This window comes from Dendrobium catenatum, unplaced genomic scaffold (genome assembly GCF_001605985.2).
Source record: "Dendrobium catenatum unplaced genomic scaffold, ASM160598v2 fragScaff_scaffold_156, whole genome shotgun sequence".
Classification (NCBI taxonomy): Eukaryota; Viridiplantae; Streptophyta; class Magnoliopsida; order Asparagales; family Orchidaceae; genus Dendrobium; species Dendrobium catenatum.
The window spans coordinates 2,857,188-2,884,488 of NW_021318618.1; the positions used below are offsets into that span (position 1 = coordinate 2,857,188).

Genomic DNA, 27,301 nt, shown 5'->3' on the forward strand with positions numbered 1-27,301 from the left:
TTTAACAGACAAATCAGTTTGGTTACTTGACACTCATAATACAATAGTTTCATGAGTTCATGCCTCTTGCAGTATTGAAAATGTATAGACTTTCAATTTTATATATACAACCCGTACTATATTATATGCATGAAGGACAGGTAACTCCAACATTCATACATATCTGAACTGATTTGAAAAGCACAACAATGATATTATCTTTCATGGTTATACCAACTCAATTGCGTTTGACAATATATGATTATCCGAAGTAAATGAATAGGAAAATTCATCTTAGAAATTATAATTTCCCTATTCAGTATTGTTATGTGTGGAATCTGCTTGTGTTGATCAATCTGACTATTCTGTTGTCTCATACCTCAAATTTATCGTGCTTGTAGGGGCTGTGGAAGGTTTACCCTTGCTAATTAGGTTCAGGTGTTGTATACCCGAATGCCTCGGCACTGTGTTCTAGAGCGCTCCAGCGCTGATCGATAGAGTGCAGAGCTCCACAACGCTCTGGATTTGGCACCACAGTGCTGTGAGTTTGAGCACCGCAATGCCCAAACTGACGCCGCAACGTTGCGAGACAACATGACGATTTTCTTTCTCATTTTTTCAAAGGGTTGCGTTCCATGGGGTTATTTATTTGGCTTTCTCTTGTATTTCTAGTGGATTTAGACATTGAGAAGTGTGCATGTGAGAAAAGAAGGAGAGAACGAGAGAGAAGAGAGATATGTATTTATTTCTCCCAATTTTCATAATGAATTTCTTGGTGTGGTGTGACTCTGTGATTTTTTCCCTATTTTAAATTTTTTCATGTTAAATCCTGATGTCCTTTATTTTTCCACTAGATTTACTTTCTTGCTTGTTTTGTCATTGTGGTGTTTACTCCTCCTCATCCCCAATAATTGGTATCAGAGCGAGGTTCTTCAGTTCAAGTGGGGGTAATGCATGGCTGACAAAGCAAGGTACATGATTAAAAAGTTCAACTGTTCAAACTTCGCATTCTAGATGATACAAATTGAAGATTTTTTGTATCAGAAGAAGTTGTATTTATCGTTGGAAGGAATCACCAAGAAGCCAGATTCTATGACAATGGAGGAGTGGAAGGTTCTTGACCGGACTGCACTAGGCTTGATATGACTTTCACATTCCTCATATGTTGCATTCAACATTGTAAATGAGAAGATTACAGCCAATCTCATGGTCGCACTGACTAAAATGTATGAGAAGCCATCGGCCTCAAATAAAGTGTTCTTGATGAAGAAGTATTAAGTATAAAGATGTTGGACAACACCCCAATGGTAGAACACCTGAATAAATTGAACACTGCGATGAGTCAATTGCATGTGTTCAATTGGCATCAATTTTAATGATGAGGCGAGGGCATTGCAATTGTTATCTTCATTGCTAGAAAGCTGTGATAGGCTTGTTACTGCTGTTAGTAACTTTCCAGGAAGTTTAAAGATGATCTTCAAGGATATGGTGGGTTAGTACTTAATGAAGAGGTTCGCAGGAGGGTGAATGGTGAATCTCCAAATTATGCTCTGAATGCTGAAGCAAGAAGAAGGGGTTTAGAGAGAAATTCAAACAGAGGAATGTCTATATCCAAGAGCGGAATGTATACTTCATGTAGATAAAAAGTTGTGTGCTGGCAATGCAAAATTAAGGGTCACTTGAAGAAGGCCATGATTGCACAATTTCAAAGAAGGGCAGTGGTGGATGTCAAGATAAAAATCATTCTGCAAATATATCTAGGGAAGAATGTCAGTCAAATTCTTTGATTTTATCTTTGAATAATTTTGAATCTTTGGTGATAGATTCAGGTGCTTCTTTTTTTTGTAAGTCCTAACTATGACACATTTAAGAACTATACTCAAGGGAATTGTAATTTTAAGAATTTCTTAAAATTTACTCAATATATATAAATTATTCAATTATGCTTATATTTTTCTTTTCTTTGTATTTTCTCTCTCTCTTTTATTCTTTTGAATAATTCATTTTATTATTATTATTATTGTTGTTATTATTGTTATTATTATTATTATTGTTGTTGTTGTATCACAAATTAATATTTAAATATAAGTTTTACATTAGGTTTTAACTTAATTTAATTTAATATTTAAAAATTGAACTTAAGTTAGATTAATAGATTATATTATTTTATTTATTTATTATATAAGAATATACTTTTAACATTTTAATGTTATTATCCTATTTTTTTATGTATGATTTATTTAATCTAATTTTAAGAATATCATATTCAAATTATATTTGCAATACACATATTTCATTCTAAATTTTCATTTAAAATTCATATCATTATAGTGGCTAATTTAATTGAATAAGATTGGTTAGTTTTATCATTTGAAATTTATGTCAAGTACATTTTAGCAAAATTTTGAGATTACATTTTGATTTATATGATCAAGCATCCTTAAATATTTAAAGATTTTATAGTAATGACTTATGGGGGAATGTAACTAAGTCTGGGATTAGCAATTCTAAACGTTTCTAGAACTTTAAATAAACAAAAATGCCTTTATGCAGATATCGGTCATTGGATTGAAAAAGAAATATGAGATTTCTGCAAGAACCCGAGGCTTAGAGTATCACTATAGAAGTATAGATATGACTCCAAAGACCTAGGACTTCTAAGTTATGGAATTCTTACTATACCAGAGCAAGCCAAGTGTTATCTGACCGTAGCACCTCCATTTGGAGGAAATAGAGGCTACTGAAATATTTTTTCTCCACTATCCACATTGTCACCACCATTCCTCGCAAAAGACATGAGCAAATATGCATAAGAAATAGTAGTTAAAGTAGTTATTATAAAAAGCATATGAACTTAAATTTAATTAAAACAAAATATTTAATTACCCTTTTTCAAGCTTCTTTGTTGGCTTGATTTGATTTTGCTTTTGAGACTTTATTTTTGAAGAGCATTTTACAAGTTTGGCGCTCGTCCAAATGTGAGAGAAGGAAAGTGGAGTGAGAAATAGAAGAAGAGGAAAGATGGTAGAAATTAAGAGATATCAATGCCCAAGCACTTCTTTCATAATCTACATATTTTTCATTCTAAAATATATTTCCCTTTTCACATATAGCCATTAATGAATGGAAGACACCGCTCTAAACTTCTCTTTTTTCTAACTATAAAATTAATAAAACTAAACTTGAAACTTCACTTGTAAGCTTTTATTGTAAACACTCATGATGCAAATGCATAGAATAAATTTCTAAACTTTCTCATATTTCATATTGAACCCAACTTACAACAACATGCATCCAACCCACTTATATGCTCCAACTTGACACTTATGCTAAATGCAATTAAGAGAAAGACGAATTGAAGTAACTTTATTAAATATTAATGCAAATTCCTTGTCTACCATTGATAATGAGTTATTCAATTGATATATATGATTATAGAAATACAAGTTGATTTAAGCTATTAAGATGATAATCATGTTGCCAATAATTTAAAATCTTTTTTTTTATTTCCATTAGAGTTTATAAATGAAGCTTTGATTTGTATTCAAGAAACCTTTTTCCACTCATAGAGTGATTATATCACAAAACTTCAATGCATGCAAAATCCTTTGAAGAACATACGGCATCTCCCATTTTTTTATTGCAAGAATTGAAAAAGTTGAAGAGAAAAAGGAAAAGGAGTGACCACAATTCATCACAGGCAAATCTATATACAATATTTAGGCACAAACTTATTTTTTTGCATATATTGTTTCTACTAGCCACATATCCCATCATCAGCTGCCTAGCCATCCTCCATACTGTTATACCTTATCCCTTTTCCCTTATCGAGTGCAGTATAGTAAACAAATATATGGTACACATAGCGAGCTTTTTTTTTTCATACAATTTGCTAGCCTAAGAAACTATATCCTCTACCACTTCAACAATTTCAAACTCCAAGGTTCAACCAATCCTATATACCATCACGAATACCATTGCCCTAGCATCCTTAACATTGTTATGGATTCACCCTCTCCCTTTTTTAATGCGTTAAATGCAAAAGACAAGTTCAGTTAGCTTTACTAGCATTTGTCCAATACAAATTGCTCATCAATTTTTATAGCTCTCATGGAGTACAACACGACTTACAGACTAGCATGGTAAAAAAGGACCTAAAGAAAGATTTAATTATTAGCTTATGACTAAGAGGTCAAACAACTAAATCAAACAAAAGATTGTTTTGAAACACAAATATCCTTCAAGAAACATTATATATAACTAATAGTAAATGCTCTCAATCAACATAATGAAAAAAAAATGATGATTCATAAGCCGACCCCAAATAGTTTTTTTTTTAGAAAACCCACAATCTGGCCTACGCGTTAATTTAAAATAAGGTTACAAGTCCTAAGTAGAGATCTACAGCTCGCTACACTCCATAGAGCTACATGCCAAAAAGAGAGAAAATAGCCGAAAGTGCTGAAGATCGATCCTTAGCCATTAAGAGCACTGATCCCTGTAAGCAAGAAAGGAACTTGCACAAAGACAAAGCAAAAGAAGCAACATATATCAAAAAACACAACCAGTAGGGAGAAAGACATAACCCAGATGAAATTGCATGAACACACAACACCAACTAAAAAATAATAGTGAAGCACATACCAAATTAAGGACCAAATTGTAAAAAACAAATCAAACATAGCCTAGAAAGAAGATAAAAAACATACACCAAGGTTAAACTCCCACACGAGCAAGCCCAATAGATAACAAGCATACGCAAATGAAACCGACAGGAAACAACAAAGCAGTCCCAGCCCGCATAACATATGTAGAAGAAACTAGCAAAGGTAGCAGTAATGGGCTATGAAGAAACATTTATCAACACACCATCGTGAGTGGAAAAAAATCTCCCTATATAGAAGAAAACTCAATAAATAAGAAAACATAACAAAAAATAATACATAACAAAAGACAACAAGAAACAAAGCAGGAAAGGAAAAAGACAATCAGACATAAGGCATTCCAGTAGCATCGAGAAGAACATTGCCTTTAAGAAATTGAGGGGCAGTTGCCAAAACAAAAAACTTAGGTTTAATACTTAGAGACCCATTTTTAGCTAGCCACTCAGAAAGGGTATTATTGGCCATGTTGATGGAAGAAATTCTATACACAAACTTTTGAAGCATAGCCTTGGTGTTCTGAAGAATATAGAAGTTGTTCAAATTCACACACTTGTTCAGCTTGATAGTATCAATAACCACATCACTTTCCACTTCAATCACAACATAATGAAAATTTAAAGATCAACATTCCTCCAAACCTTTAGAAATTCCATAAATATTGCACCAACCACATGTCCACATCAAGGATTGAATAAGAGAAACCAAAGTCCAGGATTAACCTGCCATCAAAATCCCTTATCAGACCACCAATCCCACAACAGTCCTCATAGGTAGCAGCTTGAAGATTGATCTTAACCTCCCCCACATCAGGTTTATGCCATAAAATAATCCTGGGAGTGATAGTCATAAAGGAATTATCAATGCTAATGTTTTAAAAAGAAAGCCACTAAGTTTTTATTATAAAAATATTTAGGCAAAAGGCAAAAGGCCTGGAGCAACAAAAAAGTGATGGATCTTAAAAGTGAATGATGTTATAATTCTTTTGTAGTACATCTTAGTCCAAACATGCTTGATATTATTCCTCTCATCACATAACAGCCATAAAATAGTTAAAGGAATGACCAACATACAATACTCAAAGTTATTAGAATGAATCATGACATTTAAAAATGATAAAACACTAGTAGCATGTAAATTGAAGTAAATGTTTAAACTATTCTGAATAGTGATCCAAACTTTGATAGCAACCATACCATGAATGAAAACATGGTTAATTTTTTCGAGGCTATAACAACATGGTTAAAATAATACCTTTCTTTTGGAGCCCGACGTCAACCGGAATAAAACCCTTCAAAATTCTCCAAGCTAATAAATAGTAGTTTAGAGGTATATTAGCCTTCCAGATTTTAGTAAAAATAGAAATTGGCTATTTTTATTTCTAAAATAATGCCACACTTTCCACAGACTAAACTAGTCATTATCTAATAGCTTGAACAAAATTTGATCTTTACTATAAGGATTAATGGGAATATCACAAATGAGATTAATCAAACTTTGAGGGATAACCCCAAGAAGATGTTCCATGGACCAATTCCCACCAACTATAAAATTTGAGACTTTCATTGAGGAGGTAGAAAATGAGGTAAGGTAGGAGTCAATAGAGCCCACACCTAACCACTCATCCTATTAGAAATGGGAAAACCCATTTCGAATTCCCCATTGAATAGTAGGTTCATCCACCTATTTAATATTACAAATCCTTTTCCATCTTGAGGCTTGACCTTGCTTCAAAAAAATACAAAGTATGATGCATACTCTTACAATATTTCTGATACATGTAATTCACCCACGGAGAATTATTCTTCCAAAACTTCCACCAAAGTTTGATAGAAAAGCTTTTAATTAAGTCAAATATTGACTTACAGCCCAAACCTCCCTCTACGTAAGGACCCATACATGCAATCCAATTAGACCAATGCATCTTTTAGATATAGTAGTAGAACCCAAAAAAAAAAAATTATTGAAAATTTTCTTCAATCTATCATAAATGGTATTAGTAGGGTTGATGGTTTGCAGTAAATAGATGGGCATAAAACACAAAAAACTTTTAATAAGCAGAAGATAGGCCCTAGGGCTGCAAACGAACCGAGTTGAGCCGAGTATGTGAGTGTTCATGTTTGTGTTCATTTAATATCAGCTTGTTCACGTTTGGTTCATGTTTGTTCGAGCTTTATTGTTTGTGTTCATGTTTGGTTCATTTAAATTAATGAGTGTTCATGTTAGGTTCATTTTCAGTTCATGTTCATTCGTTTAATGTTTATCAAGCTTGTTCGCGAACATATTTAACCAATTTTTTCTAATTATCAAACACATGCGTTCATGAACATATTTATGAACAAACACATTTATTATAAAAGCAATTGTCTGTGTAACAAAGGCAATGATTATTTATATTTATTAATTTTATTGTAAAATATTAATTATTTGTATCGAGCTTATTTACAAGTTCAAAATCGAACACGAATTTAGCTTTTATCGAGCTTAATGTCGAGCTTGTTCACGAACTTCAAATGATGTTGTTCGCGAACATAAATGAGCCGAACACATTAGTGTTCAAGTTTGCTTATTTAAGAATCGAGTATTTAAAATATTATTCAAGTTTGTTTGTTTAGTTAATTAAATGATCACAAACGAGCTTTAATCGAACCGAACAATGAGTAGCTCGTCGAACGTTTGGCTCGCTTGCAGCCCTAATAGGCCCCATAGAAAGCAACTTAAACTCCCAACAAGAAATATCGATCGATATAGAATTTAAAAACTTGTCGAATAAAAAAGAATGTTTATGACCTTTAAAAGAGGAGCACCAAGATAATAAAAAGGAAAAAAAACTTGAATAGAAAAACCAATATAAGTAGCAATATTTTTTACTATGCACATAAGACATACGCTTACTACTTATAAAGGTGCATTTTCTATTATTGAACGACATGCCCCTTTCATTTCAAAATTAGAGAAAATTGTTCTAATTTTTTTTAACAAACTTTAAGGAGCCATTGCAAAAAAAATGATATCATCAACAAGAGAAAGATGGGTGATATTAATGCCACCAATAGTTTAATAGAAATATTTATTGTTAATGAAAAAAATTGGGACAAACCTCTAGAAAGATAATTAGTAGCTATGATGTAAATGGCAGAAGATAAATGATCTTCTTGTCTAGCAACTTGAGCACCTTTAATAAAACCATGAGATATACCATTTATAATGATGGAAAACCAACAATTCTCAACTATGCTTTTAAAAAGGTTGATAACTTTAACATCAAATCCAAACAAATGAATAATGCTAAATAAAAAAGGCTAGTTCATGTTATCGTAAGCCTTAGAGATGTCAAGTTTCAAAATAAGGTTATGACCATGAACTTTTCTATTGATCTCATGGAGAAGTTCCTGAGAAGGAAGCACATTGCCAGCTATATTTATACCTTTAACAAAACCAAACTAATTTATAGAGATAATTTTAGGGAGTAAAGCAACTAATCTATTAACCAATATTTTGGAAATAAGTTTGTTGAAGGAAGAGCATAAGCTTATAGGTCTAAAATCACTCAAACCATCAGGGTTGACCTTTTTAAGAATTAACGCAATAGAGGTAGTATCTAAGCATTTAAGAATATTAAAACCATTAAAAAAGCCCATACAAACTTACAAACATCTAGCTTGATAATACTCCAACAATTTCAAAAGAAAGCAATAGAAAGCCATCTGAACTAGAAATATAATCATTATTCATTAACATAATAACTTTATAAATCTCATCTTCATCAGGAATTTTAGATGAAGATTGATTATCCACATTAGCGATTAAAGAGGGAATAATAGTAGGATTATACACTTGATTAACATTTTTAGAAATATAAAAAGAATTTTTAAAATAATTGATAACAGATTGAATAATAGCATCAAAATCCTCACACCAATCACCAGAATTAAGTTTGATTCTCTTAATGGAGGATTTAACTTTCTTAAAATTAACTAAAGAATGAAATTACTTAATGTTCTTGTCACTTTTAGCAAGTTGCTTAGAAGAAGCTTTTGTCTCCAGTACTCCTCCATGATTTGGAGACGAAGAAGATTAGCCTTAGCTAACCTAACTTGCTCCCAATCTCTAGAATTAGAGGAAATGGGTAATTGACTTTGAAGATCAGCCACCAATTTGTTAGCATTAATGATATTATCAAAGATATTTCCAAATTTGTTTTTATTCCACCACCTTAAATACTTCTTCAGCCATTTAAATTTAAGGGAAAGAAAAATCATATAATTATCCCCTTAAAAATAGTGAATAGAAGTTTCCCAATTATCCCTCGATCAAAATATTAACAAAATCAACATCCTTTAACCACATATTTTTAAAATGAAAAGGGCCAAGACTTTGAAAGTTAACTTGAGAAATCTTAAGGAGGAGAGGTGAGTGATCAGAAACTGTCCTACTAAGATGTTCAATAGAAGAATTAGAGAAAGAAGCAAGCTAGTCTCCATTAAACATAAGTTGATCATGCCTTTTCCAAATTCTATTTTTTGTCCACTTAAAATTAGGATTACAAAAGCCAATATCAATAAGCCCATAAATTTATAATCATATTAGTAAAATCCTCCATAGAACTCAAGCTAGGAGGAGAATCCCCTACTTTTCAATACAATGAGAAATGACATTGAAATTGCCACCCACAAACCCAGGCCCACCAATAGAATTAACAATTTGAGTTAAATTATGCCACAAGGGAATTCTACCAAGTTTCGAGCAACTAGTATAGACAAACGAACCAATAATTTGAACATTAAAAATAGAGAAACAATAATGAATAACTTGCCCACAGTCAGCCACAACCAAGAGACTAACAATACCTTTAAAAAAAAAATCCAAATTTTACAAGAAGAGCTAGAAAATGAATAATCAAAACCAAATCATCTCTAGCAAGTAGAAATTCTAGAGGGATCAACCGAAGGCTCTAACAAAACAAGAACGTTAATGTTATGAACAATATTCATGTAGCCAATCCCACGTAGTGGGATAAAGGTTTGATTATGTTGCTGTTGTATACCTATTAAAAATGCATATAATATATTCAATATTGTTCTACTAATATCAAGCCTTTGCATTCTAAAATGTTCTTTATGGTTCAAAGTTTCCATGAACCATCTAATCTTCATCACACGAGCTTATAGAAATCTACTTAAATGCATGCACACACACACATCAAACATTACACATGTGACGTAAAATCTTGGTTCAGGACTATCTCACACACACACACATCAAACATTACACATGGAAGCTATACATTTTTTGCGATGTTTGATGGAGAAGTATAGAGAGAATAAAGAGGATATACATATGATATTTATTGATTTAGAGAAAGCATATGATAAAGTTCCAACAAAAGTGGTATGTAGAAATCTAGAAAAGAAATAGGTTAATAATGTTTATAGTCAAGTAATTAAAGATATGTATGGAGGAGCTATTACTTGTGTTCAAAAACAAGGTGGTTTGACTAAGTATTTTTCTATTTCAGTTGTGGATTACATCGAGATATATTTGTTTGGTTTATACTAATAAATGTAAAGGAAGACCTACGAAAACTTAGAAAATTAGAAAGGATCATTTTTTTATTAAATTTAAATGAAAATTTGACTTATAACATGACATAATGGAGAAAAAAGATTCATGTAGCCGATCCCACGTAGTGGGATAAAGGTTTGATTTTGTTGTTGTTGTATACCTATTAAAAATGTATATAATATATTCAATATTAATTGTTCTACTAATATCAAGCCTTTGCATTCTAAAATGTTCTTTATGGTTCAAAGTTTCCATGAACCATCTAATCTTCATCCCACGAGCTTATACAAATCTACTTAAATGCATGCACACACATACACATATCAAACATTGCACATGTGACGTAAAATCTTGGTTAAGGACTATCTCACACACACATCAAACATTACACATGGAAGCTATACATTTTTTGAGAGGTTTGATGGAGAAGTATAGAGAGAATAAAGAGGATATACAAATGAAATTTATTGATTTAGAGAAAGCATATGATAAAGTTCCAACATAAGTGGTATGTAGAAATCTATAAAAGAAATAGGTTAATAATGCTTATAGTCAAGTCATTAAAGATATGTATGCATGAGCTATTACTTGTGTTCAAAAACAAGGTGGTTTGACTAAATATTTTTCTATTTCAGTTGTGGATTACATCAAGATATATTTGTTTGGTTTATACTAATAAATGTAAAGGAAGACCTACGAAAACTTAGAAAATTAGAAAGGATCATTTTTTTATTAAATTTAAATGAAAATTTGACTTATAACATGATGAAATGGAGATAAAATATTCATGTAGCCGACCCCACGTAGTGGGATAAAGGTTTAATTATGTTGTTGTTGTATACCAATTAAAAATACATATAATATATTCATTATTGTTCTACTAATATCAAGCCTTTGCATTCTAAAATGTTCTTTATGGTTCAAAGTTTCCATGAACCATCTAATCTTCATCACACAAGCTTATAAAAATCTACTTAAATGCATGCACACACACACACACACGTCAAAAATTACACATGTGACGTAAAATCTTGGTTGAGGATTGTCTCGCTCACACACACATCAAACATTACACATGGAAGCTATACATTTTTTGAGAGGTTTGATGGAGATGTATAGAGAGAATAAAGAGGATATACATATGATATTTATTGATTTAGAGAAAGCATATGATAAAGTTCCAACATAAGTTGTATGTAGAAATCTAGAAAAGAAATAGGTTAATAATGCTTATAGTCAAGTCATTAAAGATATATATATATATGCAGGATCTATTACTTGTGTTAAAAAAAAAGGTGGTTTGACTAAGTATTTTTCTATTTCAGTTGTGGATTACATCGAGATATATTTGTTTTGTTTATACTAATAAATGTAAAGGAAGACCTACAAAAAACTTAGAAAATTAGAAAGGATAATTTTTTGTTAGATTTAAATGAAAATTTGACTTATAACATGACGTAATGGAGAAAAAATATTCATGTAGTTGATCCCAAGTAGTGGGATAAAGGTTTGATTATGTTGTTGTTGTAAACCTATTAAAAATGCATATAATATATTCAATATTTTTCAACTTATATCAAGCCTTTGCATTCTAAAATGTTCTTCCTGGTTTAAAGTTTCCATGAACCATCTAATCTTTCACGAGTTTATAGAAATATCTACTTAAATGCATGCACACACACACACACACATCAAACATTACACATGTGACATAAAATCTTGGTTGAGGACTGTCTCACACACGCACATCAAACATTACACATGAAAGCTATACTTTTTTTTAGAGGTTTGATGGAGAAGTATAGAGAGAATAAATAGGATACACATATGATATTTATTGATTTAGAGAAAGCATATGATAAAGTTCCAACTTAAGTGGTATGTAGAAATCTAGAAAAGAAATAGGTTAATATTGCTTATAGTCAAGTCATTAAAGATATGTATGCATGACCTATTACTTGTGTTCAAAAACAAGGTGGTTTGACTAATTATTTTTCTATTTCAGTTGTGGATTACATCGAGATATATTTGTTTGGTTTATACTAATAAATGTAAAGGAAGACCTACGAAAACTTAGAAAATTAGAAATGATCATTTTTATTAAATTTAAATGAAAATTTGACTTATAACATGACGCAATGGAGAAAAAAAATTCATGTAGCCGATCCCACGTAGTGGGATAAAGGTTTGATTATGTTGTTGTTGTATACCTATTAAAAATGCATGTAATATATTCAATATTGTTCTACTAATATCAAGCCTTTGCATTCTAAAATGTTCTTTATGGTTCAAAGTTTCCATGAACCATCTAATCTTCATCACACGAGCTTATAGAATCTACTTAAATGCATGCACACACACATCAAACATTACACATGTGACGTAAAATCTTGGTTGAGGACTGTCTCACACACACAAAAAAAACATTATACTAAACCCATAACAATAGAAAATGATCTTTGAATATCATTCCAATAATTTCAATAAAAAATAGTAAAAATTGTTTAACCAATCAGACATGAAAGCTGTTATAATTCTCAAATAAGCAAATAAATCCTTACCTTAAGAGTATGAAGGAGATCATTGATGATCTTCAGTGGCTCAGAAAATGAAGCCAACACAATTGGAGTATGTAGATCACCTGCTAAAGATTTTTTAAAATCAAATTGAAATTTGTTTATGCAATCTACAATATATTTTGGTACATAGTCCTTCAGGTTTTCCCCATTAAATTGATTCAATGAGTTGTCACAATCACATATAGTCTGCAAAAAAATATATATCAAACAATTAGAAGTTGAGCATGCAGCAAAAAATAGCTAACAATGTAGCTTTATACCTGATAGATATAGTTCAATCGATAGGATGTTATCTCTAACTATGGAATATAATAACTGATTCTAGACCTTGTAGTAATTGACATTTAAGAAGAGAAAAGCACTAAATCCAATGGATGGTACACCTCTATGACCTGAGATGTTTTTTAAGCTATCAGAAATTTTAACCTAGTGGAAAAGGTTGGCAAAAGCAAAATATGTTACATGGGTAGCGATAATTTATTTCCCATATAATATTTAACAACATAATTTGACTTATCAATCATGATAATTTATCCCATTGTTGGTCGGAAAGGTTCCTTCTGCTTTGTCAACATATTGTGGAGGTGGAAAATAGTTGAAGCCGCCGCATCGGTGGAGGCAAAGTTGGGGGATTTCCTAATAGACACACACACAGACACACACACTCAATACATGTCTATAGAGACATTTAGTTATTTCCTAATAGGTTCAAAACACTCTTATCACCTATAAAAGGCACTTGCTAGCAAGAAAATATATTTTGTCCAAGACAGTCAAATCAAGTAGTCGTCTCAAGCAAGGGCCAGAGAACTCTTATAGATTTTTCCAAGCACAAGAGATACATTGGCCTCGATGGAGATTAGCTTCTTGAGGCCACCAACCATCATCCAAGCTGTCAAGTTACCACTAACATCTCCTTATCCACCTACAGGAACGACATACCTCAAAAGTCCATGACTGTGATAACCGTAGACTCAAATAGTCCTCGATTTGTGATTATCATTGTAATGACTATCAAATCCAAGTACAGTTGCACTTGTTATGACCCAATCTAATAAGGTAACTCACTAAATTTTTATGATTGAACCCCTTTGCATGTGATAGGAATGTTTCGTATGCATATGAGTGTCTGAATCTAATCGAAAGGGGATTTGTAATAGCCCAAAATTTAATCCAAACAAATATTCTTTTAGAAGTCATTATGAGTCCAATTTGAAAGCAGTCTTCATTATAAGATAGATATTTTTATTATTAGTTTATTATAAATATCGTAATCCACTATCTTAAGTCATTAAAATCTCTTATAATTCTTCTAAGTTCAAAGAAATGAAAAATATATATATATAAGAGAGAAAGAGAAAGGAAAAGTTAGAATTTCAAGGTCGCAGAATCATTTTCGTAGGTCTAGTCACAACAGGAAATTCATCAATTACCGGCGGTCTGGATCGACGGTTCTCCAGCCACCGGTATTAACAGCGGTTTAACCGGTGGTTTGACCGCCAGTTTTTATCGACGGTCTAACCGGCTGTTATGTTAAATAAAGCCGCCGGAAAAAGCGGCGGTCTATAAACTGCCGAAAAACAAGTAGTAACCACCGGAATAAACCGCCGGTAATGAGGGATTTTCTTATAGTGAGTTGAAAAATTTGCTCGTCTTGTTATAAAGAACCTTTGCCCCATATCTATTTCAATAATTTTATATTTTTGATATTTTTCTAATCAAATCTATATTTTGTTAAGGAAAAATGTGAATAGTTTTTATTGTTAAAACTTTTACTTCATCACTTTTGTTATCTGATACATCTCATCAATATGAGCATTTTGATAGGAATATATTGAATTTTTATTGGTTAAATTAATAGATATGATTTTTTTTAAGTAAATGCATAGTATACAAATTTGAAAGATTTTTTTATATTTATATATCTTTTGTATTTCGTACATGATATTGACTCACATTGCATAGAAAAAAGATAGCATTTGTTTGTAAGCATGGAAGGCTAGGTGTTAACACTATAATGAATACAGGTTGACTATTAAAATATAATATTCTATATAGGAGAGTGTGTAGATGGGATTTCATTTAAATAAAAAGCTGGTGGTGTAATCCTAGTTGTAGCCTGCAACTGATTGACTGAATTACACCGACGGGTAGAGAGTGAAGACTCTTAAATGATTATTGAAAGTCGTCTGTGAAAATAAATGAAGGAGAAGATAAGGTTGACAGATAAGATGTAATAAAATACTATATCAAAGCTGCATGACTTGTCTTACTATTTATCATTATACGCATGATGATATTTACCTAACAGTACATTAAACTAATTGGTAGATTGATAGCTCGATCATATTGGCATTAATATTGATACAACATAGCATATCATACTAACATAATTCATTGGGTGTTAAAACTCTTTATCATATGTCTTTTAATTTCATTGAACATATTAATTTTATTATTAATCTTTAGAGATTGTTATTGCTTATATAAAATGATCATTGATATTGACTAGAATTGAACATACATATTAAATTTTTTGCATTGTATTGAAAACAGTGATAGAATTTTGACTACATTCTGGGCTTTCAAGCATATTATGTGGAATTTAATGATTTTAGGTCAGGGGGTAAGAATTATGAGCAAGGATACTGTTAAGAAACATCAAGTTGTTTTTATTGGTTATTATTTATATTGATGATTTATAGAACTGATATATTTTTAAAATAATAAATAATTTTTTTTCTAAATTTGATTCTAGGGTATTATAGAGTTTTAGGGGTCTGTGTGCATGTTTAAAAAATTTAAAATATTTTTCTTGGGGCGTTGTGGTGCTGGGTTTAGTAGCATCACTGCTTTGAGCTCTATATGTTTGTTTAAAAATTTTTTGATGTAGTAGCGCTAGTGGTGGTGATGCGATGTTGTGCTTCTATAGGGGGAGCGCTGTAGTGCGCAGGTTCGGTAGCCACAGTGCCAAGCATGAATTTTCAATTTAAATGTTCTTATCAAATTTACTTTCACCACTCAAGGCACCCAACTAGAGAGAGAGAAGATTTCTAGAAAGAGAAAGTTAGGGTTTTTCCAACTCCGATCCATATTCTACTACTGGCTCAGTTCTAGCTAAAAGTTGTTCGATTCGAGGTAAGTTATATTATATCGATCTCAATCTTAAAAAATGTGAGAATTTTAAGAATTTTATGATTTAAACTATTATTCTATTAGGAAAAAAATTAGAATAACTTTATACTAAAGAAAATTTCAACATGTAACTTTTTATATATTATAGATGCAATAGCTAGGGATATTTTGATATTTTTTGAGAAAATTTCAAGGGTAAAATTGAAAAATGTAGAGTTTCTGGCAAATTAGAAATAATTTTGGTCCTAAAAATGAGATTCGTATATTTAAAGCTTAAAAAAATTTCTAAATAATTCATTCTAATATGATAATATTCTAAAATTATAAATATTTTGCTCATTACATCATTACATAATTCCATTGCCTACCATTGAAGCATTATGAGCATGAAATCCTTTAAGTAAAAAAAAGCTAAACTCCTAATTTTTGAGTCGCCTTTTGGTGTAATGATTTAAATTTTATTAAGAAAACCCACAGTTAGGCGTACTCATCCCAGAGAAATTCTAAGATGGGTGACCTCTTGGGAAGTAAATCAATAGGAAAATTGTGAGAGTCTTAGGCCAAAGTGTACAATATATTGATAGTTAAGAGTTTGAGGTTTTATAATGTTAAATTCTAAAACTAGTTCATTTATATGTTTTTTATATTGTAATGATATATATGTTTATTTGCTTGAGTTAAATGATTTTGAGGAGATTTGATGTGTGGTGGAAGCTTTTTTCTAAAAGTTCTATTCTAGTGCTAAATGCATAAATAGTTATAATGGTTTGAATTTCAAAATATTTAATATGTGCTAGGCATTGGGAGTCATAAGGGTGTGTTTTTATATGCCAGTGCTGGAGTCATAAGGGACTGTTTTTTATGGGACGTACAAGGGTCTGAGAGAAATTTTGTCACTTTTAATTCTGATATAAAAATGATTATTTATTTACTTTCAGTGCACGACAATTTTATTTTAGTATGGCCTGCTCTATTTCTGTCATTTGTATATGACACTATGTAGTGGCGAAGCCAGAATTATTTATATGCGAGGGCATAAATTTTTAATTTGAAAAATACCTTCAAGCTTTTTCATTCAAGCTTGAAATTGACATTAGGGTTTTAATTTTTTTTAATATATAAATTAAGGTTTTCATATCTAATTTAACTTAAAAAATATTTTATAACAAGCAATAAATATATAAAAACACATCTTATTAATATAAAAATATATAAAAATAATAATTAACATATTTTAAGCTATTTGATTTAAATTTAAATATTATAATCTTTCTCTAGTGTAATTTGTTGGTTTAATTGCATAAATTTTCTATAAAAGATAACTTGGAGATTTTAAAATAATTAAAAAAAATGATGAAATTTTTATTTTTAAAAAACCAGTAATGTGAAGATAAAAGATTAAAATGGGAAAAATATATAAATAGAGAGAGAAATATAAATGAAAAAAAATTAAGATGATCTTCTCCTCATCGATGAAGAGAGATAAATAATGTGACATAGTAAAATAAAATTTTAAGATGGTCTAATAAAAATCAACAAAAAATAGCTAACCTCACAAGAGAGATAGTGGAAAATAAATAAAAATGGTTTAAAATCATCTCACCCTCATGGGAGAGAGAGAGAGAGAGAGAGAGAGAGAGAGAGAGAGAGAGAGAGAGAGAAAATAAAGAGGAGAGAGATGTAAAAGAGAGATGGAAAGAGATGGATTGGGAGCAAGAAGAAGCGTGGGCAAGCTATGGAAAAAGCAAGAAAAAGAAATTGACATCTATGTGGAGGGGAAAAATTAGGAGAAATGTATATGAATTTTTTATTTTATTTTATTTGGGGGGTGGGGGTGTGGGGGACACGTGCCCCCCTAGGCATTATGCATAGTTTGATAACTTTTTTATAACTACTTTTAAATTCAATTCAAAAAATTTAGATATATAGATATGACCTATTGAGCTATGTTGGCTCATATATGTTGGTTCATGTTTTAGGTTAGGGGAATGAGAAAAAGTTAGTTGAGTAGCTAAGCATTCAGGATATAATTTATCTGGATCGATATAGGGATTTTTCTATTTTTTATAGTGTTGTCTAGGTCTATTTTATTAGCCATTTTTAGGCCTATGGCCAAGCACTGTAGTGTAAATTTTGTATATATTTTTTTGGTGAAATAAAAGGATATTATGGATTGGTTTATTTTATTATATTTATTAAAGTTAATTAGAGGTTTTATGGTCTGTATAATTTGGTAGAAGATATATCATTTATCCCTCAAAACTTAAAGCTTGGGCTAGCCTGTCCCAATTCAACATAGTATGACATATATGTTTGTGGGTCATATCAGGTTAGGTTGTGAATATCCCTTTTTGTTATCAAAGCCATAGTTTTGGAGGAAATTAAATGTTAAATAGAGCTATAGGAATTAATCTATGGTCAAGTGAGGTAGTTTTGGGTGACATTTAGGTATTCATTCTTACTTGTTTTATATGCATGTTTATTCAGTTATGTTCCCTGTATGATTTTCAATTGGATCTAATAGATCCAAATAAGATTGATGGGTAGAGTGCCAGTCAGGCAACACTAGTATTGAGAATTATCACTGTTGTCAGTTCTAATTTCATCTGATAGTTTGTTAGTCTAGTAGCCTAGCTGATGTGCGAGGCTCGTTATAGGATTTCCTCTATCCAATATGATGATGTTGACAAACATTTATAAATGTTTTCGAGTTTAAAGCCCTTAACATTTGAGGCATTTATTTAGAGCAGAGCAACAAAGGTTAGATAGATGTGACCTATTGAGCTATGTTGACTCATATATGTTATGGTTCATGTTTTAGGTTAGGGGATAGAGAAAAAGCTAGTTGAGTAGCTAAGCATTCAGAATATAATTTATCTGGATCGATATAGGGATTTTTCTATTTTTTACAGTGTTGTATATGTCTATTTTATTAGCCATTTTTAGGCCTATGGCCAAGCACTGTAGTGTAAATTTTGTATATATTTTTTGGTGAAATAAAAGGATATTATGGATTAGTTTATTTTATTATATTTATTAAAGTTAATTAGAGGTTTTGTGGTCTGTATAATTTGGTAGAAGATATATCATTTATCCCTCAAAACTTAAAGCTTGGGCAAGCCTGTCCCAATTCAACACAGTATGACATATATGTTTGTGGGTCATATAAGGTTAGGTTGTGACAATCCCTTTTTGTTATCAAAGCCATAGTTTTGGAGGAAATTAAATGTTAAATAGAGCTATAAGAATTAATCTATGGTCAAGTGAGGTAGTTTTGGGTGACATTTAGGTATTCATTCTTACTTGTTTTATATGCATGTTTATTCAGTTATGTTCCCTGTATGATTTTCAATTGGATATTATAGACCCAAATAAGATTGATGGGTAGAGTGCCAGTCAGGCAACACTAGTATTGAGAATTATCACTGTTGTTAGTTCTAATTTCATCTGATAGTTTGTTAGTCTAGTAGCCTAGCTGATGGGCGAGGCTCGTTATAGGATTTCATCTATCCAATATGATGATGTTGACAAACATTTATAAATGTTTTCGAGTTTAAAGCCCCTAACATTTGAGGCATTTATTTAGAGCAGAGCAACAAAGAATTAGTTTATAAATGTAGTGTCCTTTTGAGAGGAATGCATTGTTAATTATTTTTCTGTTACATGGCGAGACTAAGCATTAGTTGTTCGGCCAGTAGAAGGTGAAGTTTAAGGGGAGGATGAACTTCTGATCAATTGGGAGGAATTTATTGATTTATTGTGGGTGTGGTTTGTACCTCCCTTTATATAACAATAGATACATGCATGAGACTTTCCTAAGGCTTATTCAGGGGAGCAGGATTGCCATGCAGTACATGGTTGAGTGTACAGCTTTAGCCAAGTATGCTCCATAGCTAATTAACACTTCTAAGAAAATGTGTTATATATTTCTAAAAAGGCTTCATGATAATTTGAAGTAGCCATTAGTTATGTTTCATAGTTTTGATTTCTTTGAGTTAGTGAAGAGAGTCCGTTTGATAGAAAAATAATATGATGGCTACTCAACAGTGGTGCGCTACTATTAGGAAAAGGTTTGGCAATGAGACTTATGACATTAGCAAATTTTTTGGGAAGAAGAATAGGTTTGAAATTGGAAATTTCAAGAAAGGTGGTCAGTTTGTATCAGTTCCTGGTGTGGCAGTATGACCAGTTCTTGTGGTCCTCTTAGAGGGGCACCTGTGTTCCAGAGTTGTGGAATGAGGAATTTTGGTAGGTGTTATAGGATGACAGGACATTGTTTTTAATGTGTCCAGTCCGTACATAATACAACTTAGTGCTTATAGGCAGTATTTGATTGATATTCTGAGTTTGATCGAGGATAGTTTTGTCTCGCATTTTTATTGAGGGATAGTATGGTACAGGTAGAGACCCTGCTAATACTATAAGTTTACCCATTTTTCTAAGGTTAATTTTTATAAAGAAATTTATGTGCTAATATGTTAATTATATATATCTTAAATTGCTTTCCACTTATGGGATCTATATGCTCTTCTTAAAAATAAAAAAATGTCTTTCAACTTCTATAAGTTAATTAGTAACCTTACCCATTTTTCTAAGTTTATGAATTTGCAAGCTTGAGTTCTTTAATGATATGGAAAGCTGGCATTTGATCCCAATTACTTAGTAATATTAAAAATTTTTCTTTGGCATATTTAGAACATGTTTCTCCAAGAAGTATATCATACAAAAACAATAGACCACAGATTATTATTTCATGCCATGATAATTAATCTTATTTGATACATAAGAATTTCCAAGAGAGCAATAATAATAAGAAATAAAACTTATTTTGCAAATAGCTAACAAGCGCTTCAATAGATAAATATTTCATGAGTTCATGTCTCATGTATTATTGAAACTATATAGAGTTTTAACCTTATACATATGCAATACTATATTAAACACTTGAAGGACATGTAACTCTAACATCCATATATATCTGAACTGGTTCAATAAGCAAATCAATGATATTATCTTTCATGTTTTTAGTGGAATCTGTGTAATTGTCTTGGGCATCCTTGTATACAAATTCAATTGCATTTGTCAAGTTAATGATTGTCCGAAGTAAATGGATAGGTATATTCTTCTTAGCAAACATGAATTCTCTATTTAATATTTTCCATTCTTCCTCTACCATTTCCATAAGTTTCTTGCATGCTTCTCCATTGGAGCATCCATATTCCATAACATAGCATTGGACAGCTGAAGCACAATGCTTCCTTTTTTGTTCAAACTGCAAGAATTAATGTTAATCATCATAATGTAAATCATACTATTAGCTTATATATGGAGTTGGAGTTTAGTCTATAAAAAATTAAATTACTTAAATACAATTGGATTTGAAATTAACCTTACCTCGTTTGAACCAATGTCATTCACCAGCCTAGCAATACAATTAGCGGATTTGATGATTTGAGGCATACTAGTTACCCAGTCAAAAAAATCTTTTGAAATTTCATCTTGCATGCCTATGTATGATGCACATGCAAGATAACCGTACCCAGAAGAAATAAGGCTGACGGCCAAATAATCCTTAAGCTTTGGAACATAGCCATCATTTGCCCATTTGGCTTCTTGAAAGTACGCTTTGGATATTTTCTTCTCCTAAAAATTAACATGACTTAAGAAAATTATTGCTTACTAATTACTAGGGATGTAAACATATAATTTTGTATAAAGATGATTACCTCCTCTTTGAGGTAGTGCACACGAAATGAATTTTGCTCTTGCTCTAGTTTATTCTCAAACTCTTTGAAGTTGCTATAAATTGCAAGGAACTCATGTTGCATGTATTGAGGCAACTTTCCAACATTATCAAGTTGCCAACTATGAGTGATATATATATGTAATAAAATATAAAATAATATTAATTCATTGAAAATTGATTTAAAAATAATGAAAATTTTTTGATATAAATTTTACCTCTCGATTACATCTGTAAGCAATTGAAGCTCTTCAACCGTCCCATAAACATCATAGATATCATCAAGAATGGATATTAGTGAAAAAATCTTTGTCATCATCAATCTTGCACGTGAATAGTGGGGTTCAAAGTATACTAAAAGTGTCCAAAGACAACCTTCTATTAGTCTATCACGTGTGAATGGTAGGCTTTTGGTCAAGTTTAAATCCTTCCACCATCTGCAATTGAATAATATGTCGTTTCCAATGAGTAAAAATATGATAAAATTTTTTGGAAGATTTTCAAAGTAGATAATGTACTATGAAACACCAATACATGTGAGTTATAATCATGCACTATTTGAAAATGAATATAAAACTATGACTTAAAGAAATGCATTTAGCGACATTTTTTATTTTATATTAGCACTTTTTGAAGGAGCATGGCTATACTATTGGGAAGTAAATCAAGAATAAAAAAAAAGGACAATAAAATAGGATTTAACATGGAAAAATTCAAAAATGAAAAAAATCATGAAGCCGAATCACATATAAAACCCTCTATCAAAATGGGAGAAATTGTAGAGATTTTCACACTCACACTCTCACCCACCGTCTCTAGATGCAATTACAATAATATCATAACAGTTACACCCCCTTGAGTAGGGGCACGCTGCACCCCCTACGACTCTTTAGAGATCTCCTTGTCGAGCTCAACAAATGAAATTGAGGTTTGATTTAATAGTGCAACCTTAATGATCAACAAAATCAAACTTCTAAGAAAAATTAACATATACATATTTGTAACTTAAGAGCTTTACTAATTGGATGAAAGATGTGCCAGTTACAAAAAAGTATGATCATAATTCAAACTTCTTGCAATTTAAATAGATAAGAGTTTGTGAAAACTTACATGGATAAACATCGTGCTTCTTCTTGATGAGTTGCTTGCAACAAATTAAAGTCTACTTTTGCAAAATTAAGGAGGGTTTCATTGCATATGCTTTCTTTTTCAAATATCGATAAGTAAAGTTTAGCCTTCAACCTATCTCCTCTTCTGACTAATGGTATTTCCAAACTACTTGATACCATCTCTGATAAATAGGGATCCATATTAGAAGCTAAAGTCTTGAGCTGGATTTTTGAAAACTCTAAGGCTTTATCCAGTATTTTTTCACCAGGCATATAAAGATGTGCTGCTTCGTATAAGCTTAGCAAAGCTTTTACATCATTATTTAAGCAAGACATGAATTCTCCTTTTTCATCCAAAAAATTGTTAAACACATCTACAAAAAAAACCAAAATACATGTTTAATATATACAAAAATACCTCTTATATATACCAAAAATATACATTTTGATCAATGTTATGATGGAGAAAGCTTACCACATGAGATGTGATATCTTTGTTGTCTTAGTAGTCGAAAATGGAGTGCAATTATGTATAGATCATCATAGCCAACACTGGTTTCATAAATTTTGAGTAATTTCTCCTCTATTTCCTTTTCAAAATGATAGGCAACTCCAAGGCATTGGATCCTATTAATAAGCTCTAGTGAATGCAATGGATCAGTGGTATCAATGAGCATTTTTCTTACTTCAACTTTCAGCTCATCATTCTTTGATCTGAGCGATGCCTTATTTTTCCCACACAATGATAACAAGCATTAGTTATAAATGAAGATACATATAAATCCAACTGAAGATAGAACTCAGTTACTATTGAAAATATTTTGAATGATACAATAATAAAATAGATTATTATAAAAACAAATTATGACAATAATTTCAATATGTTAATGATGTAATTGAGATTTAAAAATATTTAAAGAATTGCTATAAAGATAAAAATCCATTAAAATCTGAGTTGAAACAATGGATAGAAGTACATAATTGTATTTAACTAAAGTCTGTAAAATTAGACCGAAGACAGGATACATAATAAAACACCAATACATAACAAATTTCTCAGATTTTGTCTTAATTGTCATTATACTATTTTAATATTTTGTTAATTTAAAGCAAGATTGAAGATAGTTAGATGTTAATTCATTAATTTAATACTCTGTAAACTATGTAATACTTTATTTAAAAAAAATTGTAGGATTAATTGAAGGCATTAGTACTACCATATTTATGTCAGGGAGTGGAGGCTTTGAGATAAAGAAATCATCCCAAACACTTGGATGAAAATTTGCTGATTGCCGAGCTTCCTTAGGTGGAGGAGAAAGCAGATCGGATTGAAGAGATTCCATTGTTGGTCGCTTCTATAGCTTAGGCATGCTATTTATAAGCTAAAACAAAGGAGATTGGTATTCTTTTTTAAATACTTCAACGTGACTATCCTGGTTTATTTAAGTCAGTATGGTCATGCGTAGCATGCACTGAAATATAAAATATTATTTTGAGAAATTGAAGGCCATGCGTAGCATGCATTGATATATAAAATTTTATATACGACGAGATCCCAAGAGCGGCCAAATCCTTCCTAATCACATCTCTGACAACACTTAACTCCATTGCTGGTCATTGAAAGAGATGTTAGAACAGGAAGAAAAAGAATAGTGTCATTCTCCAGCAATAACAAAAATTTCTTACCCCCGAGAAACTACAAGGCTTCAATCCCAGAATGGGAAGACCATCCTTGATTTCATCTTCCATACTTATGTATTATCAAAAAATATATATTTAATAATTTAAATTAAATATATAGAAAGTATCATAAGTTTAATTCAGATAACATTTTATATTTAATCTACTAATATTTATATAAATATTTTAGTAATATAACATATATTTTAAATGTTTTATATAAAATATTTTTAAATAATTAATTATAACTTAGATAAAAATTAAATATGTTAAAATTTATACATATTTATTATTATTATTATTATTATTATTATTATTATTATTATTATTATTATTATTATTATTATTATTATTATTATTATTATTATTATTATTATTATTATTATTATTATTATTATTATTATTATTATTATTATTATTATTATTATTATTATTATTATTATTATTATTATTATTATTATTATTATTATTATTATTATTATTATTATTATTATTATTATTATTATTATTATTATTATTATTATTATTATTATTATTATTATTATTATACATATTTATCATTAAGCAAGATGAATATATTTGATTATTAAGTGAATCGGATTTTGGCGCTTCTTTAAAAAATTCTACAACTTCAACGGAGATATTGCGCAAAGAACTACATATGAAGATGACAACAATTAAACCATTGCTGCCATCACTATTGCAACCCAACAAAGCATTTAACCTTGTCATAAGCCACCACATCTCCAACATCACTAAGGCACCTCATGATCTCATAAAGCAAACCCTAAAAATTTTGGAATCCTGAACAATCTTAAGCCAAAGTCGCCACAGACTTCATCTCGCACACCTCCTCCTTTTACACTTATGACATCATCCGTTGAAGCCTACCTCTCCCAACTCACTCTTGACGCCCTTGACGTCCTCAACCTCCCCTCGATCTAAAGTTTTTCGGTTCTTGCCATGAACAATCGCTTGAGAGAGAGAGAGAGAGAGAGAGAGAGAGAGAGAGAGAGAGAGGACACTTACTCGCTAAATAATACCAAAAAAAAAACACCTAACATGATTCTCACAAATAAATGACAATCCTTAATTAGTTTAAGCTCGGGTTGGAGATGGAATTATCATTAACCCAAGTTGTAGTCACCTAAACATGTATGTAAGTTTTCCCAAGCAGAACTACTGTTCGATTTGAAACAAGGAGCTTCTCTTGTGACTGAGCAGTCCACAATTCAATCTAAGAATGCTTTCTTCTTTTTAAGAATCCCCATCCACAAAACATAACAAGAAGGTCAATCTCCTAGAATTTTAGTAATATGTATGTTTAGTTGAGTAAGGATACAAGAAACTTTCAATAAGTTGAAAGGCTTGCAAAGTATATCTTAATAGATTGAAAAGGAAGTCGGCTGATAATTAAATTTTCCACCAAAGTCAATTTCAAAAGATCCAACAATTAATTTTTGAAAGCCGAAAATCAAGAATCAATTGGGTGTCTTTACCTTCATATGAGGGTGAAGTGAGTAGATGATGATTAGGGAGAAGAATGTTGAGATGACATTTTCCATGATCAAACACATTAAATGTTGAGAACAACTAAGCATGACATCAACCAAGTAACCACTAGCAACATGTAGCATCAAAGAATACAACAAAATTATAATTTGAACATGGGAGATGGAATGAAAAAAGAGCTATAGGCATTAGGCATCTAGGAGAGGAATTCAAGTTTAAGGGTAAGAATGGATGTTGGTAGTAAGAGGTGATGGTACCATGAAACCCTTTGGATGGAAAATATCTAATATGCGACAGCCATAAATGACAAGGGAGCTACTAGAGCTGACACAAATGCTAGAACTCCCAAGTAGGGATGACTTAAAAAACGCAACATGCAATGATAATTGAGGCATGGTTGCAACAAAGATTTGCTATGATTGGAGCACGTGAAATAATATATATTACGAATTTTGCACTTAAAGGAAAAGCAACTCAAATTTCCAATTGAATCTAAACTAGTTCAACATGCACTATAGTGATATTATCTTTCACTATTTTATCATAATTTGTATAAGTTCTTGGTTGCCCATATATACCAACTCAATAAAATTTATCAAGGGAAATGAATATTCATCTTAAAAAAACATGAATTTCACATTCAATATTTTCCATTCTTCATGCATTGCTTTCCTATGCTTTTTACATGCTTCTTACCTTATTAAAGCAATTTCAATCCTAACCCTAAAAGTTAACATGTTATAATCAGGATGACTAACATAATCATATTAAAAATAATAATAATAAATAAATAAATAAAGATGACTAACATAACCTTTGAGCTCATAAACATAGCTATGAATCAAGTGTAAGTATGCTTTGGTAAATTGGTTCATCTAAAAGTTATAATGTCATAAAATATTTCTCACTAATTTTTTGGGTTGTTCCTATTCAACATTTATAAGTTGATATATTTTCTTAAAAAGTAAAAAAAAAAAGATATTTATAAAATTTTTAAAAGTGCCTTAAATAATTTTTTTTTCTTAATTAGAATTTCTTGAGCTAAGTTTTTGTTCATGTTCAACTGCTGATCCATTTTTTTATTAGTAAATTATTTAATTTTCCTTTAATATTATTGAAGGAAATGGAAGTCTTCATTCAATTAAAAATAAAGTAATATTTAGCTAAAGCCTCTAAAGTTAAACTAATTATAGGACCCATAAAATAATAAAAACATCATAATTTTATTCTTACCCTATATTTATTTTTTTAATATTTTAATTATTGAATTTAGGGTAGAAGATATTTACAAATTAATTGATACAAATATGTTGTAAATGACAAGTCATATGTTGAAAA

At 30.7% G+C, this 27,301-nt stretch overlaps 1 protein-coding gene across 1 annotated transcript; it reads right to left on the bottom strand.

Moving 5' to 3' along the window:
• Window positions 1-20,855: 20,855 nt before the first annotated feature.
• On the bottom strand, window positions 20,856-24,114 carry LOC110094071 (alpha-humulene synthase-like). The gene is made up of 7 exons (XM_020819216.2): window positions 23,989-24,114; window positions 23,247-23,496; window positions 22,773-23,145; window positions 21,881-22,099; window positions 21,646-21,784; window positions 21,314-21,562; window positions 20,856-21,191 (listed from the first exon to the last, which is right to left on the bottom strand). The coding sequence occupies exons 1-7, from the start codon at window positions 24,112-24,114 to the stop codon at window positions 20,856-20,858; spliced, it is 1,692 nt and encodes a 563-aa protein (XP_020674875.2).
• Between the last annotated feature and the right edge of the window lie 3,187 nt (window positions 24,115-27,301).